The sequence below is a fragment of the Purpureocillium lilacinum genome (genome assembly GCF_023168085.1).
Source record: "Purpureocillium lilacinum CBS 284.36 DNA, scaffold_4, whole genome shotgun sequence".
NCBI lineage: Eukaryota > Fungi > Ascomycota > Sordariomycetes > Hypocreales > Ophiocordycipitaceae > Purpureocillium > Purpureocillium lilacinum.
Genome location: NW_027072114.1, coordinates 2,709,973 through 2,724,104, shown reverse-complemented (window position 1 = coordinate 2,724,104; position 14,132 = coordinate 2,709,973). Strand labels below are relative to the sequence as shown.

At 56.4% G+C, this 14,132-nt stretch overlaps 4 protein-coding genes across 4 annotated transcripts; 1 reads left to right on the top strand and 3 right to left on the bottom strand.

Annotated features, from left to right (window-relative positions):
- Positions 1-237: 237 nt before the first annotated feature.
- Positions 238-4,155, bottom strand: PLICBS_006001 (poly(A)-specific ribonuclease; the record flags this gene model as incomplete). The annotated part of the gene is made up of 11 exons (XM_018319737.2): positions 238-1,114; positions 1,167-1,380; positions 1,433-1,835; positions 1,891-1,995; positions 2,051-2,190; positions 2,348-2,502; positions 2,551-2,970; positions 3,036-3,622; positions 3,676-3,802; positions 3,854-4,029; positions 4,087-4,155. 11 exons carry the CDS (start codon positions 4,153-4,155, stop codon positions 238-240), a joined length of 3,273 nt encoding a protein of 1,090 aa, XP_018182211.2.
- A 797-nt stretch (positions 4,156-4,952) lies between these two features.
- Positions 4,953-5,883, bottom strand: PLICBS_006000 (uncharacterized protein; the record flags this gene model as incomplete). Its single annotated transcript, XM_018319736.2, has 2 exons — positions 4,953-5,639; positions 5,704-5,883. The coding sequence occupies 2 exons, from the start codon at positions 5,881-5,883 to the stop codon at positions 4,953-4,955; spliced, it is 867 nt and encodes a 288-aa protein (XP_018182210.2).
- A 1,687-nt stretch (positions 5,884-7,570) lies between these two features.
- PLICBS_005999 (glucose-responsive transcription factor) lies at positions 7,571-9,910 on the top strand (the record flags this gene model as incomplete). The annotated part of the gene is made up of 3 exons (XM_018319735.2): positions 7,571-8,247; positions 8,306-8,731; positions 8,791-9,910. 3 exons carry the CDS (start codon positions 7,571-7,573, stop codon positions 9,908-9,910), a joined length of 2,223 nt encoding a protein of 740 aa, XP_018182209.2.
- A 2,101-nt stretch (positions 9,911-12,011) lies between these two features.
- Positions 12,012-13,534, bottom strand: PLICBS_005998 (uncharacterized protein; the record flags this gene model as incomplete). The annotated part of the gene is made up of 3 exons (XM_065600839.1): positions 12,012-13,054; positions 13,130-13,288; positions 13,459-13,534. 3 exons carry the CDS (start codon positions 13,532-13,534, stop codon positions 12,012-12,014), a joined length of 1,278 nt encoding a protein of 425 aa, XP_065456911.1.
- Positions 13,535-14,132: the final 598 nt, after the last annotated feature.

The following is a 14,132-nucleotide window of genomic DNA, read 5'->3' as shown; positions in this document are numbered from 1 at the left end:
TACGGCCTGAAATACGATGGGATAAATATTTGGCAATTGAATAGTGCGTACGGGGGACGACATGGTGCAGCGAAATCGGGGACGACATGATCAAGCGCGTTGTAGAAGATTCCATAGGAAGGCACATCTACGCTGTCCACACAACGATACCCGCTAGTGACCAGCGTGACTCAAACAAAACACCCGATCCGTTCACCTGCAACGCCGCCGTCACCAGGACAAATTGCGCCTGCCTACCTACCGCAGCGGTGAACCTTTCCCTGGTGTCCAGCTCGCCCCGCCAAATCCTGATGTGCCTTGCGGTGGAGCGGCCAAGCCGATGGTCTTCCGCACCGGCGTTGACGGTCCCGGCGTCCCCGCAACACTTCCCTCTACTGGTAGAGGCGGCGTGTCAGTCCTCTGAACATCCACATCGTCCTTCCTCGGAGGTTTGAAGTTGACGTCTCTTCCGGCGCGGTAGATGTCCTGAAGCATCGGCTCCAGGATTCCCGCGTCCTGAAACTCAAGGTACTTCCTATACAGCTTGAGAGCGGTGCGGGAGTCTTCAATGGAGTCGTGAGTTTCGAGCTGAATGTCCTCTTTGAGTAGATACCATGCCAAGAAAGCGAGCGACAGTTTGCGGAGTCGTGACTTGAGGAAGAAGAGATCAATCGTGTCGATCACTTGGGCCTTCGGTACATGTATGTTAATGACGCGGAAATCCTGTTTCAAGCCGTGGCCCAAGAACTTGCAACCCAAGTTCAGAAGGACCCACAGCTTCTTGTATGCTATCTTGAGCGACAACAAGCTGTGTTTCGAGACACGCGGGTCGAGGTCCTGCTCTGTAATGCCAGAGTACGACGTGAGGTAGTCCACAATGGGCTCCTTGATGGCAATATAGTCATCGATAAATGGCAGGCCTTCCCTCTCACCTTGGCCGCGCACCACTGAGGCCCGGGCGAGGGCGTAAACTATAGGCCGGATCGTTTCTCGTTCGCCATCGGAGTTCATTTCGATTTCTGGCTGTCGAACCGCGACGAATTCTGTGTCCAGGGCTATGATGCTCTCGGGACCAGGAGGCTCCGTTGCCGGATCCAGGATCTCATAGGTCCTGGTCTCTGGGTCCACGTTGGGGCTGGTCACTGCGTTAGTATTCACATGGAACAAGCGTGTGGATATGAACTGACTTCAAATCCTGGTAGAGAACGGACGTGTCCAAATGGGTCCTCCATTCCATGTCGATCTTGTTGTTTGCTTGTTTCACTTGATAGGCCACGACCGAAGGAACTTTCCAAGACGTATTGAAGGTAAGTGCTTCTTCGGTGCTGACAGAGCGAACCAAGAAATCGTTGAAGAGGTGCCATTGGCTGTGGCCAGGTGATTCCTGCTCAGCATGCGCAGCTACGAGTTGATTAGCATTCGTCGGTGGTAGGGCCGGTCCAGAACAACTTACTGTTCACCATGGCGACTAGATGGGGCTTTTGTGTCTGTCCGCTCTCAATGTTTATCGCCATGCCTATGAGCGAGTAGACAGTGATATTGTGCATGCCTCGCTGAAGATGGAGCTTCAAGTCTTCGCCCTCGTAGCAATAGAACTGTCCCTGGTCGACAATAATGCCAATCTCTTCCGGCAGCCAACCGGGGGTTGACCAAAGCATTCGGTGATCCGGATTCGTAATGGCCGTGTTCAGCATCAGAACTGCGGGAATACTATGTACGGATCTTCGGGTAGCAATGGTCTGATAGCGTTGGCAACGGCCACACCACCCCTTGGACGTTGTCTCTCTCTCAACGCCGCTCTTAAGGACCTGAGAGAAGGTTACGCGAGGCATTTTGTTGTTGCGGCCAGGGGGTTTCTGTCGTTTCCGTGTCAGCCATGCATGTTGCCGCCCTTGGGGTAACCAGACGTACATGAGGAGGATAGAGTAAATCGTTGACGAACGTCGATCCAGGCCGGGTATATTCACTCCTGCAGTTCATGCATCGGATTGAGGTAGTAGCCGACGTTGCCAGAATCTGTCACGACCTCTTAGCTGATGGCAAAAGCACTTGACTTGCAAGACTCCTTTACCTGTTCCATTGCAATGGACGATGGGGAGATGCTTCTGAAATCTTGCACGATCCTGTCCAGGAGGAATCGAGTGAGGCCTTGAAGCATAACGTTCAACGAGGAACCATGCGAGTCCTCTTCGAGCAGTCCTAGTGGGGCAGCTGTGTCCGTTAGCCAAGGACCACAGTAGACGACATTTTCAGAGGAACAGAAGCACCCTACCTTGAGGGTGATTACTCAATGTCCTCAACAAATTCGTTGCTTGACAGATCGATCCGTCGGCTTTCTGGAGCATATCAAACAAGAATCCAAGTTCACAGAGCAGACACAATTCGCTGACACAAGCGCTAGCCGCGTGTTGGAGCGCCAGGTTTCGAATCAATGGGGTGAAGTTCATGATTTGAAGAAGTGAGTTGGCGTACGAGTTGGAGATGTGAATCTCCAAGCCGGAATAACGCGTTTTGTTGTAGAATCTGTTCCAATCAGTGACGCGAATACGGACAGTTTAAGCGGAAACGTACCCAAAGTCAAAGTCGTCCACGCCGAACTTGCTGTACTTGATCTCGACATTGCGGTACATCATGGGGACCTCGGATCTCTTGCTTTCGATCTCACTCCCTCCCAATGGACCTGTCAGGTCTTCCGCCTTTTCCTCCGAGGCTTTCGTGTCAGATTTCGCCGACTCTCGAGCTTTCTCGCTCAAGAATTTGGGTGCTTTGAGGCCGGAGTTGGCCGATTGATTGGCATTGCGTGTGTCTTCGGCTTGGTTCCGGCGAGCGCTTCGAGTGTTTCGACCGTATAACCCGAAATCGGTCGGCTTCAAACTATTGACGAATTGCGGATCCAGTCTCGCCGGCGGGGCACCTATATCGGATATAGCTTCTGGCCAGGCGGAAGCTAGCACGTCGCGATAATATGGCAAGCCAACGGAGTTCAACGGGCTATGCTTGGTCAGGGGCGATTCGGAGCATTGAGGGCCTGGTGGCCAGGAAAGACTGGAACTTACGTATCTGGAGTCCATTCTATGGGGGGCAATGGCTCTTCCGGGTTTGCAAACTCTACCGGTGTAGGGAGGTCCACGAAATGGAGCTTCGAGGGTGATCCCCAGAGGTGTATGTAGCACTCCGGGTCCGTCAAGGCAATGGCCTCGCCAGAGGGAGCAATCTCGAACATGCTTAAATAGGTGAGGACATTTGCTTGGCGGACGTTACTGGTGTTTGGGTTCATCAGGTCGACCACATGCATTTGCCCCGTCTGTGAGACAACGATGCTAGTGGTGAGCATCCTCGGATGCATCCGAACGTACGCAGCTCCGGCGGGAAAAGGGATAGGCGGCATCGACGACATCTTCTTGATGTCAAACACGTTGAGGAACGGATCCAGCATGTAGTTCTGTCCTTGGCGCAGGGAGTAACCACAGGTCACGATGAAGTCGTGCTGGGCATCCATGTCGTTGATCAATGCCGAGTGTGCGTTCCAGGATTTTACCACAGCGAAAGTGACGGGGTCCAGCAAATTCACGGAGCCATTCTTAGTCGCCGCGCAGATATACCGTCCGCGCTTCATGATGGAGTACTGGTGTTCAGTGGGTATCTGAAAGACCCGGCTGTTAGACGCGTGGGGAAACAAGCAGCAAAGTCACTCACCTGTTTGACAACCTCGCCCTTATTGAGGTCAATGACAAGCATCTTGTCTTGCAGACCAGCAACAATAATCTCCGCGGTGCCTTTCGATGTAAAACTCATGCATCGTAAATCCTTCATGTCGTCATGTCTGCCACAATGAGCCCGTCTGCACACCACGCACGGCGAATGGGCAACGTACCGAATATGCCATATCGGCGGGCCCCTCCTCAACGCCATGTGAACATCCTTGGAGCCGAGAACCACGACACCTTTGTCATTGACCAGTATTTGTCGAACTGGACCATCGGGGGTCAAGTGCGCCTTGAATGAGGTATACCTCTGGAGCTCGGAGCCCAGAAAGGACGTGACGCGACCCTGTTTGCCTCGTCAGAGATTTAGGTAGATAACGCAGCGACCGCGCGGAGGCTGTACGTAGTCATTGCCGGTCCACAGCAGCTCCTGCGAGCTGTCAAAGGTCATCGTGGTTACCGGCGTCGGCATTGCGTGGACGCCCGGGGGCGGGAATGGAATTCGGGAGACCTAGTCGTAATCGCAAGTCAGCCCTTCCGTCAATGGATCTTGCTCTGCCGTAGCAGCGCAGAGGGGACGGTTCGATCGCCGTCGAACGTTGCGCGTTTCGAGCGTACCTCATCCCAGTCTCCGTCCATGGTTGCTGACTGGTCATTCTCTGAAGGATGATAGCTTGGAAGCAGGATACGCGACGGCATGGGCCCAGCTGAGGCTCCGCGACACTGTCAGGGCCTATGCGACTGTCGGAGACTGGGTGGTGGTCGCGGCACGTTCGGTGGGAGTAGACAAACCACAGGCTCGATGCTGAAGCGCGTCGGACAATGGTATCGCGGCAGTTGGCGGGGCAAGCGCTGTGGTTCGCCAATGAAACTCCGCTCTGGCTTGGTGCCTACCCTATACCTCCCTATCTTGCTGGCCGCCTGGCCAAGTAATGCCTGGCCACAATCCCGTCGATGGGCAGGAAAGCTCCTCTGTAGACGATTTCTGCTCCGCAGTTTCGTTACGAAAGCACATTTTCCGTGCCACATGATGGCGGATTGGTCATCTCCATGGCAAGCATTCGATTTACGAGCAGCTTGTTCCATTGTTGGACCCGCCACCGCCAATATCTCCATGCTCACCTTGCCGTGCTTTCGCCGATGATGAGTCCCACATATGCTACGCAATTCGCGATGCGGAATCTCCTGTTGGGGAGAGGGGGCGCGGGTTGGGGTTGGGGTTGGGGGGGGGGGGCTTTGACAGTTTGTGCGTTGCTGCCACACTGACCCTCATGAGATTTGATAGACTATGAAGTTTACAGGTTGCGCGTTTTTCCCGAAACTCGGCAACACGCGCGGGCCCTCTCCGCTTGCCTCCAAAACGACTTTCCACTTTGTCCTCGTAAGCATCCCGACTTCGTCCCACAGCCTCTGAAAACTGTTCCTATCATGCAGGTATGGCGAGTTCGGACCCATGGACATTGCTTCCGGCTTCGTTGTCCCAACATGTCTGCCATAGATGAGGGCGTTCCGTGTGCCCGGCTTCAGGAAACCCACTAGGCGCTTGCCGATGTACAGCTGCTGCGTCCAGTTGAAGAGGTGGAAGAAGCTGCCTGCGTAGATAATGGTTACCCTGCCCCGAAGGTCGTCTAGCCGGCCATCATCTGGGTCAAGCATATCGCCGACGATGAAAGAGGCCCCAAGACTATCCCTGTCGCGAAAAAGCTTGTAACCGATGTCGATGAAACGAGCCGAAACGTCTGTTCCAATGAGCTGGGAGCCTCTGACTCCATCGGCCCGAAGCTGTCGAAGAACCTGGCCAACACAGCATCCCAAGTCCAGAAAGACGTCTCTGGATCCCGGGACGTTCAGTCTGAAGACAACCTGGCGGTAGCAGGGGTCATGACTGCTAACCAGTCGGAGAAACTTCCATCGCCCAACGAACGGGTACCGGGAAATGGTCCATGCTTCTTGCCGCTGCGGGAGGCCCAGTCATTAGCGGATGGAAGCAGACGTCAGACAAGTCGCAGCAGCAGCTTACCACGCGCAGCAGATGGTCATCTATGCCCTCGTTGGCGATGTTGCTATAGGTCCGAAGTAGGTCGCGAATGGGACCCAGATCATCGGGCACATCTGAGATGTAGGCCCACTGCTGCATCTCGATCAGATCCATGCCAGGGCCCCGGCTGACGGGCGCCGTTGAAATAACCGCGGACGGCATGGTTGTGTCACTCGGGTGAAATGACTGGTCATCGACGGCCTCTGCGCCACCAAGCGCTGATGATACGAGATGGAGTGTCAGCGGGTGAGCGCGCGTTCATGATGCGGGCCAGAGACGCGACGCATTGGGCGTTAGAAATTCGCGTGACACAGCTCAGCTCAGCTCGGTCGTACACGCCAGGTGATCGAGACACCCGAGAAATCAGGGCTGGCGACGAGCAGCTGTGGTCTGCAGAAAATGGTGGGCAGTGGAAGGCTAAGAATGGTGCGCGATTTGGTTGGGACAAGGTTGCATTTTAAGAATGCCTGCCTCATGCAAGATCCTTCGGGGGTCCGGGCAAACGGGCCGCAGTGTGTCGACGTCGTCTGCCGGTGATTCCTCACCCGGCATTCCAGGTTTAGACCGGGCTGGATCAGCTCTCCCAGAATGCAGCCGCGACCGGAGTGGAAATGCTTGGAATCCCTGGATGCCTGGATGATGGGAGTCTGCGCTTCGGCTCCTGCCGGACGGCCCGGCTCCAATTTGTCAGTGCGCCCCCTGACGAACACGGGGATGCGACCTTGGAATGGCTTTACCCCGAGGTCTCCCAGGGCGCTCGTTGTGCGTTTGACACAGGGAGGGTCTTAAAAGCTCTACCGGTTTGCGCCTGGATTTGCTGCCAGTAAAGCGAAATGGACGCACAGCTTGCTTCGGCAGTTGATACTTGGCAGCGATGGCGGTTGAGGTGAACAGCGCCACGCTATTGTGTAATCTCCCACACTGCAGCTCGGGCAGTGACCACCGAAATGTACCCCATTATTGTCTCTTGTGTGACCGGCCAGTGTTTTTTCCCTGGTTGAGTCAGTCCGAGCCCTTGACTCCTGGTGCTGCACGCCTTCCCGATCATGCCGACTTTCCAGTTCCTGACATAGACGGAGTGAACTGTTACGGCTCCTGCCACGCCGTGTACCTAGGCACCGTTCAAGACTGAACAGGAGATACTTTGTACTTCGTTTCTGGGCAGTTGGGAGCGGCAATGCCGGCCGGCTTTGATCAGCCGAGCAGCCACAGGACGCACAGACGCCTACGGCTTGCACAAGAAAGGAAGTGGCCCACAAATTTGCTCGCTACGTAAGCCATCTGGAAGCATGCTGGACAGCCGATGTATTGCCGGATCATGCCGAAAATTCTTCCACTCCGTGTTCCCTCTCAAGAACTCTCCTGGCCAAAACACACGCGCGCGTGGCTACGGGGCCGAGTTCTTCCTATTCCGTTGAGCGCGACAGGTCCATCGCATTTACCATCATCCGGCCCCAAAAGCTCCTGCATGTAAGTCGACACACCACCCGTTGCTTACCAGCACCGCATCAACCATTTGCAATGCATGGCAAATAATTGCTTGGTCGTATTCCGACGTAGATTGCAGCATAGTCGATGCTTGAGTGCCTATTGAGTGGCGCGCTGAACTGACTGACAATGCCTTGCAGCTCTCTCAAGCGCGCGCCACACGCCTGTCGCGCGATCCTCAGACAAGCTGCAGCGACAGTCTTCTGCAGGTAGGGTGACGGCGGACTGACGTGCGCGAACCGAAACGCCCTCCCTCTGCTCGGAGCCGAACTCGACTTCAAGGACCGCACCACGCATTTCCCGCCCGAAACTCCCCTTACAAGCGTTGTCAGGATCGAGCATCCTGCACGCGCTGGGTATCATGAGCCCCGATCGAGAAGGCGAGCCGGACGAGGCGGGCGGCCTTACATACCCGTCTCCGGGTGCGGAGGCAATGGATGCAGGTCCCTTCTACCATGCAAACGCCCGCGATGGACCTCCTGAGCACACCGATCAACCAGAGCACCACGCAGACGAACATGTTCCCGAGGAGGTGCATGCACACGAGCAGGAGCAGGCTGCCATGGCCGCACAGGAATCAGATACATCGCACCAGCATGTATCTCGACCTGCAAACCTGGAAGAACTTCAACTCGCTGCCCAGCTTGGTGACGGCCTGGCAGGCACCTCCATGATGTCCACTACCGACCCTAGTATGAATGTTGAAGACCACAACATGCGAAGCATCATGCCCCATCCCGAGCCAGAGCAGCATCAGACCCCCTCGTACGTTCAAGACACCAACGGTACCGATCACATGAACCAACACGCCATGCCCGTGCCGGTCGGCCCACCAGTCCCGCCTCAATATCAGGTCGCCGACAGCATCCCTCCTCGAAAACGCTCCAAGGTATCAAGAGCCTGTGATGAATGCCGACGGAAGAAGATCAAATGTGATGCACAGTCTGACACAGGCGATACGCCGTGTTCCAGTTGTGCGCGGTCGTCTATTCGATGTCTCTTCAGTCGTGTACCGCAAAAGCGCGGACCAAGCAAGGGGTAAGCCACTTTACATGCACGAGTCCTCACGCTGGGTATCTAATTGTTGATGAACTAGGTACATCAAAGAACTCGCGGACCGCATCCACTCCATCGAGAACAAGCTTGAGTCCGAAGGGAATCTGTCTCAAGACGACATCGACAAGCTCTTCGCCTCGGAACGTCCGCGCAGCCACAGCCAGGTAGGTTCCGGCGAGGACACGAGCCGAAAACGGCCCTTTTCGAGTATCTCCGTCGGTGATTTCAGCACACCGGTGGTTACTCGTCAAGCACCGTGGGGCTCGGAGTCTCGACCACTTCAGCCAGCGTCGGCTACGTCAGACGGCTTTGCGAATAATTATGCCAGCAACAATGGCTTGGCGCCTCAACCAGAGCCCATCAAAGCCGACGATGGGACGCCATCGAAACCCCCAGTCGCAAGCATGGACGCATCCATGGCTGATGCAGACGAGCTGCCTAGTATTGATGAAGGCGCAATGGATGAGTATGTCATTCAAGCTTCACGTTATATGCAGGGATTCTTCTCGCTAACTAGCCCCATAGTTACCTTGCAACTGTTCAGCCCTTGTATCCAATTCTGCCCAACAACACAGCACGGATGCAGTCCCTGCTGGTACAATGTCCACCAACCTTGCGGGCGGCGTTTTCCATCGCGCTGTTGTGCGTGGGCCGGGGTATGACTGGAGACGTGAAGCAGGCTGATGACCTACTCCGCGAACTCGAAGGCTCCGATGAGCCAAGAACTCGGGCGTCTGAAATTGTGCATGCACAGACACTGCTGTTGCTTGCCATTGACGCCGACTGGCGGGCATCTTCAACTCTGCCATTCCTCCTTGGCCGCGCTGTTGCGCTGGCCAATACGATGAACCTGTGGAAATCATTTCCCGTGGAATCGACAGACCCAGACTCAGAGGATCAGCTGTGTGTCAAGATATGGTGGACTCTGGTCCTGATGGATCGCTGGTACGCTGCTGGAACTGGCAGACCTGCCCTTATACCCGACAACAGCGTTGTCGCAAGGGCTGGGCTGCAAGCAACCGTGGGCGAGGTATCTTTCCACGTCATTCGGCTCTCAAAGTTGCTGAACAGGGTGGCGTATGTGATCTCAGCGCTGCCGCCCGGCACGACTACGACGGAGCCACTCATGGCAACAATTCTCAACGACTATATCGAGAATTACCGAGAAGACCTCCCCCCACATGTGGATGCCGCATCCTACCCACTGGTGCACCTCGCTTACTGGCATTGCCGCCTGTTGGTGACACTCTTGACACCGGGAGCCACAGCCGCGGACACCATGTGGCCGACCAAGGAAATTGTTAATTTGTTGTCGTTGAACGCGCAGCTTCGCAGCCCTCTCACCAACCACTTCGTCTCCCTTGTGGCGCTCTCTCTTAGCCGGCTCGTGAAATCAGATAGCTCTCATGACGAGGCAACACAGCTGATAAAAGAGATCACGGAAAAACCCGCCGGCGGCCACTGGGATGGCGTGAGAGCCAAGCTAGCAGAATATCTCCGGCCAGCGTCATCTGTGGAGGCGACGGCTAGCCAGGGACTGCAACATCTTGCAGATCTAGCGACAGCACACGAAGGCATCGTGCCAGGCGAAGGCGAGGTCGCGTTTGGGCCCTCGTTGGCATCTGGCTACCTGGAAGCCTCGTGAGAAGCGACTCTGCCTCGTACCCAATTGCGGAGCGGCCGCAAACTACATTGTAAGATAGGAGGGTGCTGGGTGTCTTGGTCCCTGAACCCAGACTCACCACTGTGTTGATTGCTACTAAAACAACGAATTCGGCAGTGTGACAATTTGGAGTTTGAGCGGGAAAAAGGAAGGGGGAGTTATGGCAAGTTGCCAGCTGTGGGATTCGACTCGAGGAGAGTATCGTTATTTGCAGCGAAGTTGTCATCAACAGAGAGTCTGTAACGTAACCCCTGCCTGCACCTTCGTTCGTGTAATTCCACAGCATGCAGAGAGGGCTCGTGTCACCTGCAGCATCGTATCGATACACGCAGATCCTCGAAACCCTGCCCTGCCCTCACCCTCACCCTCACCCTCATCAGCCACGCCAGTTCATCGACCACGCCCCGTGTGCCGCCATTGCTGGACGGAGGAGACGTGACTGGTGCCGGAACCCTACCCTACCTGGCCTCGATTAGCGCTCGTAACGGCGGCCGGGAGCGGGCTAGCCTCGATACGTGCAAGCTTGCAGGGCTTCCTGTGTTTTTTTTTAATACCCTCACCCTGTTCCCACCACACTGGACTGCTTGCCGCATTGCACTGAGCGGCCGGCCTCTCTCTCTCTGTACCTGGCTGTCACTGCTGGGCCGGCAGGCACCTTTTGGCCCAAGGTTCCCACCCCGGAGAGAACGTTTCAATTGCCCGCATCCACTCACTCTACTCAAGCACGCGCGCGCGCAGCCATCATCATCATCGTCCAGTTGTTGGACACGCCAACGTCCCAGGAGCGAGCCGCGGGTCTGGCCCACAGGATATTTTGTTAGCGTTGGCTCCCCCGAAGGGGCTGGCACACGGGCACGGTCCTGCTTGCGACGTTCATTGATTGTTCTTTAGCTGCCGCACCAGCGCACGAAGACGTACCGAGCCTGTCCATCCAAAAATCCGTAGCTGGAGGTATTGGCTAGTTGGTACTTTGTACACCAACACGGATTACAGTGGCTGTCTGCTAGTACTACTCAGCGTCACGCTGCGGAAGCGTGATTGAGGGATGATGCCAATTAATAAATGGTGTACGAAGTAAAAATGTACCTCACTCGGTAGCGTGCTCAAAGCTGTCAAGAGACGGGCTCGGCCGAGATGGCGCCGGAGTCTAATCAGCGCGGGGTGGAACACACGTTCACACTGACAGGGCACCCGTTCGCCGCACCTGAGAAGCCTGGCATTAAGCGCCGCGGTCATCATCACGCCAGTTGGGGATCAGCATGGCCGCTGGTGAATCGTGCGTGCTCGTTCTAGAGGACATCAGTCTGCTTGTAGGTTGCGGTCAAGTTCGCGTGAGCGCGTGTATGTCGGGGGCGGGCACTCCGGCAAACCACCCCGGCTTTCTATTGCATCTATATGTGAAAACGAGCCAAATATGAAAATACTCGGGAACCCGGATATAGATCATGACCGTCAAGGCATCACACGACAGAGGAAAAAGAAAGGAAATCGTCGCCCTCTAGATCCTGTACACCACGTGTATCGTTGCGCATGCATGGCCCGGACTCCATAAAACACTTGAACCCAAAATAAAAAGAAAGGTCCCTCCGTTAAGACCTGCAAAAAGCCGCCGGCGTGAACGACATCGACGGCGTCAAAGGATGTGAACCCGAAACGAAATGTCAAAGCCAGAGAAGCAGAAAACTCCGGTGTAGCCGGTCCCCGTCTCGAAGTATTTTCAAAACCTGAACACCAAAATCACTCCATACTCGCCCCTTCCGACAGCAAAACGACAAATGCGACCGCCCTCCAGTAACCCCTAGTCTATCTTCATTCATTGTGAACGTGCTCGTTGCTGAAAGCAACCGGACAGGATGGCACACCCAGCCAAGCAACGCGGATGCCAGAGCACCTCCTGGTCTTGGCTGCACGGACAGAGTTTCTGCGGTGCGCTGGTCCGGATTCGCAGAAGAAGTAATGCGCGACTTCAAAGGTGGAAGTGCTGCAGAAAACCTTGCGCCAGACATGGAGATCCAACTCCTTTTATATGTTCTGCGTAATCGCTGGGTATTGTGTGCGGCCGAAGGAAAGGAATAAAACGAATTCACAATTCCCAAAAGGTGCCCATTGACGAAGCGGTGAGGGCATCTGGGCTTTCATCCATGGCCGTGATGCTGTCGTTGTAGTTAGGCACCCAGAAGGCGGCATCCTCTTCGACCATGGAAATAGGACCGACGCCCATGTTGGTGCTTTCCGAATTCTTGTTGTAGAAGCTGTCGTAATCGATGCTGCTCAAGTCCGTCGAGGTTCCGACGACGTTGCCTTGTCGGAGAAAGCTGTTGCCGCCAGCCGCAAAGCCATCCAAGTCACCGTCGCCATTGCCCATGAAATCTTCCACCTCTGACACCTCACCCGATGTTGAAGTGGTATTGGCGAGGCGCGGGAGCTGCTCCGAGCCGCTGCCAAAGTCGAAAAGTCCGTTGAAACTTTGCGCGCCAGCCTGGCTATAGCTAGACGGCGCGAAGTCGCCCTTGGCCTCCCCAAGATCGTAGTGGCTCCAGTCCACAGAGGCGGCGCTAAGACCGGCGCTGTACATGGGCCCTTCCTGCTCAGACGGGAGACCCGAGCTGAACATCTCGAAACTGTTGCTGCCGACGTAGGATGGGTAGTCGATGCGCGAAAGGTCGAGTGGCGGGAGCGCGTTGAGCTGAGGGAAGCTGGACCCGCTCATGAGGGGTGACGCAGTCTCAGACTTGACTCGTCGCTGTTCGCGGGACGCAACGGCCGCCCTGGAGCGCCCGCCAAGCGGTTGCCCCTCACCAGGCTGATAGAGCATATTCTCTGCGCTTGCGCCGAGGCTGCTTGCACTGGTGGCAGAGTTCACACGGTTCAACTGGTACGGACCGCACTTCTGAGCAGCTCGGTTGTGCTTGGCCGCCGGCTTGTGGTGACCATGTTGATCGAAGGCGAGTCCGGCGTCGGAGTGGACCGTGTTCGCTCGACGTCGCCTCGCCGCGACCTTCGGCTTCGGGACGCCGGGGATGCTCTGGGCGTCGTGATCGGAATCGGACTCGGGGACGGTGTCCAAACCAGGCTCCTTCTTAAGGGAGCAGGTGCAGCGACCACCGTGGTTGCAGCAACAGGTCTCTGCAACAGTGACGGCCTGGTCAGACAGAGTTCACGTCCACAGAGAACAGAGACAAGTCAGCGGCTCGTGCTCACCCTTGTGTCCCTCAAGAGGTTGCTGCAAGTGCGCGCACTTGGTCGTCTTCTCGCCACAGTCACACTTGACATGGGCAGACCGCGACTTGCGCATCGTGCGGCAATGCTGGCATTGTGATACAGGGCGTCCCTTCTTGTTGATGTGCTGAAGCGGCCGGTCTGTGGGCGTGGAAGAGCAGATGGTTAGCGACTGTCGGGCTTGCGGTCGAGAGCACAGGCGCGGGAGACGAGAGGTGGGCGGCCGCAGCATGCGCCGCCGGACGCGGCCAGCCGCCGCAGAGGGGCGAGGGGCAAGTCGGCAGTTGTGTGGGCGGACGAGCGAGACTTACCAGAGTGCTGGCAATTGCTCACCCGGTGGCCGCGCACGCAGGCCTCGCAGGCGTACTTCTCGCCGTCTATCAACATGATGTCTGCGTGTGTGGCCACAGAGAGGGTTCGAGAGCTGGTGTGTTTGCGAGGTTGAAGTCCAAAGTCGGAGCGGCGACGATGTCTTGGTGGTGGCAGTCCGCCGAGTCAGTAGCGCGGGCAAGGCTGGGGCCGGCGTTGGCCTGCAGTGTCTCAGAAGTCGGGGCGGGTCGAAAGCACAGAGACGGGGAGGGCCAGCACAGGTGCGAGGGCCAGGGTCCCGATTCCTTGTCTCCCGGTTGGGGCGGGCTTGGGGGGGCGGCAGCGGCAGGTACGTAGGTACTTGCGCTGTGAAAGTGGAATCTGTGGGACAGGGACGAGGGCGGCGATGGATCCGTCAGAGTTGCTAGCACAGGAGGCACATTGCTGTCGGTCTCTTGTAGGTACAGGTACTCGGGCTGGTCAGCGGGCTCTGATGGGGGGCGCGACACCGGCAGGCCAGGCAGGCAGGTAACAATAAAAAAAGTTTTCGGGGGAGCACGTCGCCTGTGTGCGTGAGCGGCGGCGGGTGCCAGCAATTGAATGCTCTGACGGTGTGTGGGAGGCGTCCTCGCCGGTGGAGACGGGACGTGAGTCGGTGCGGGTGGAGCTGACCTGG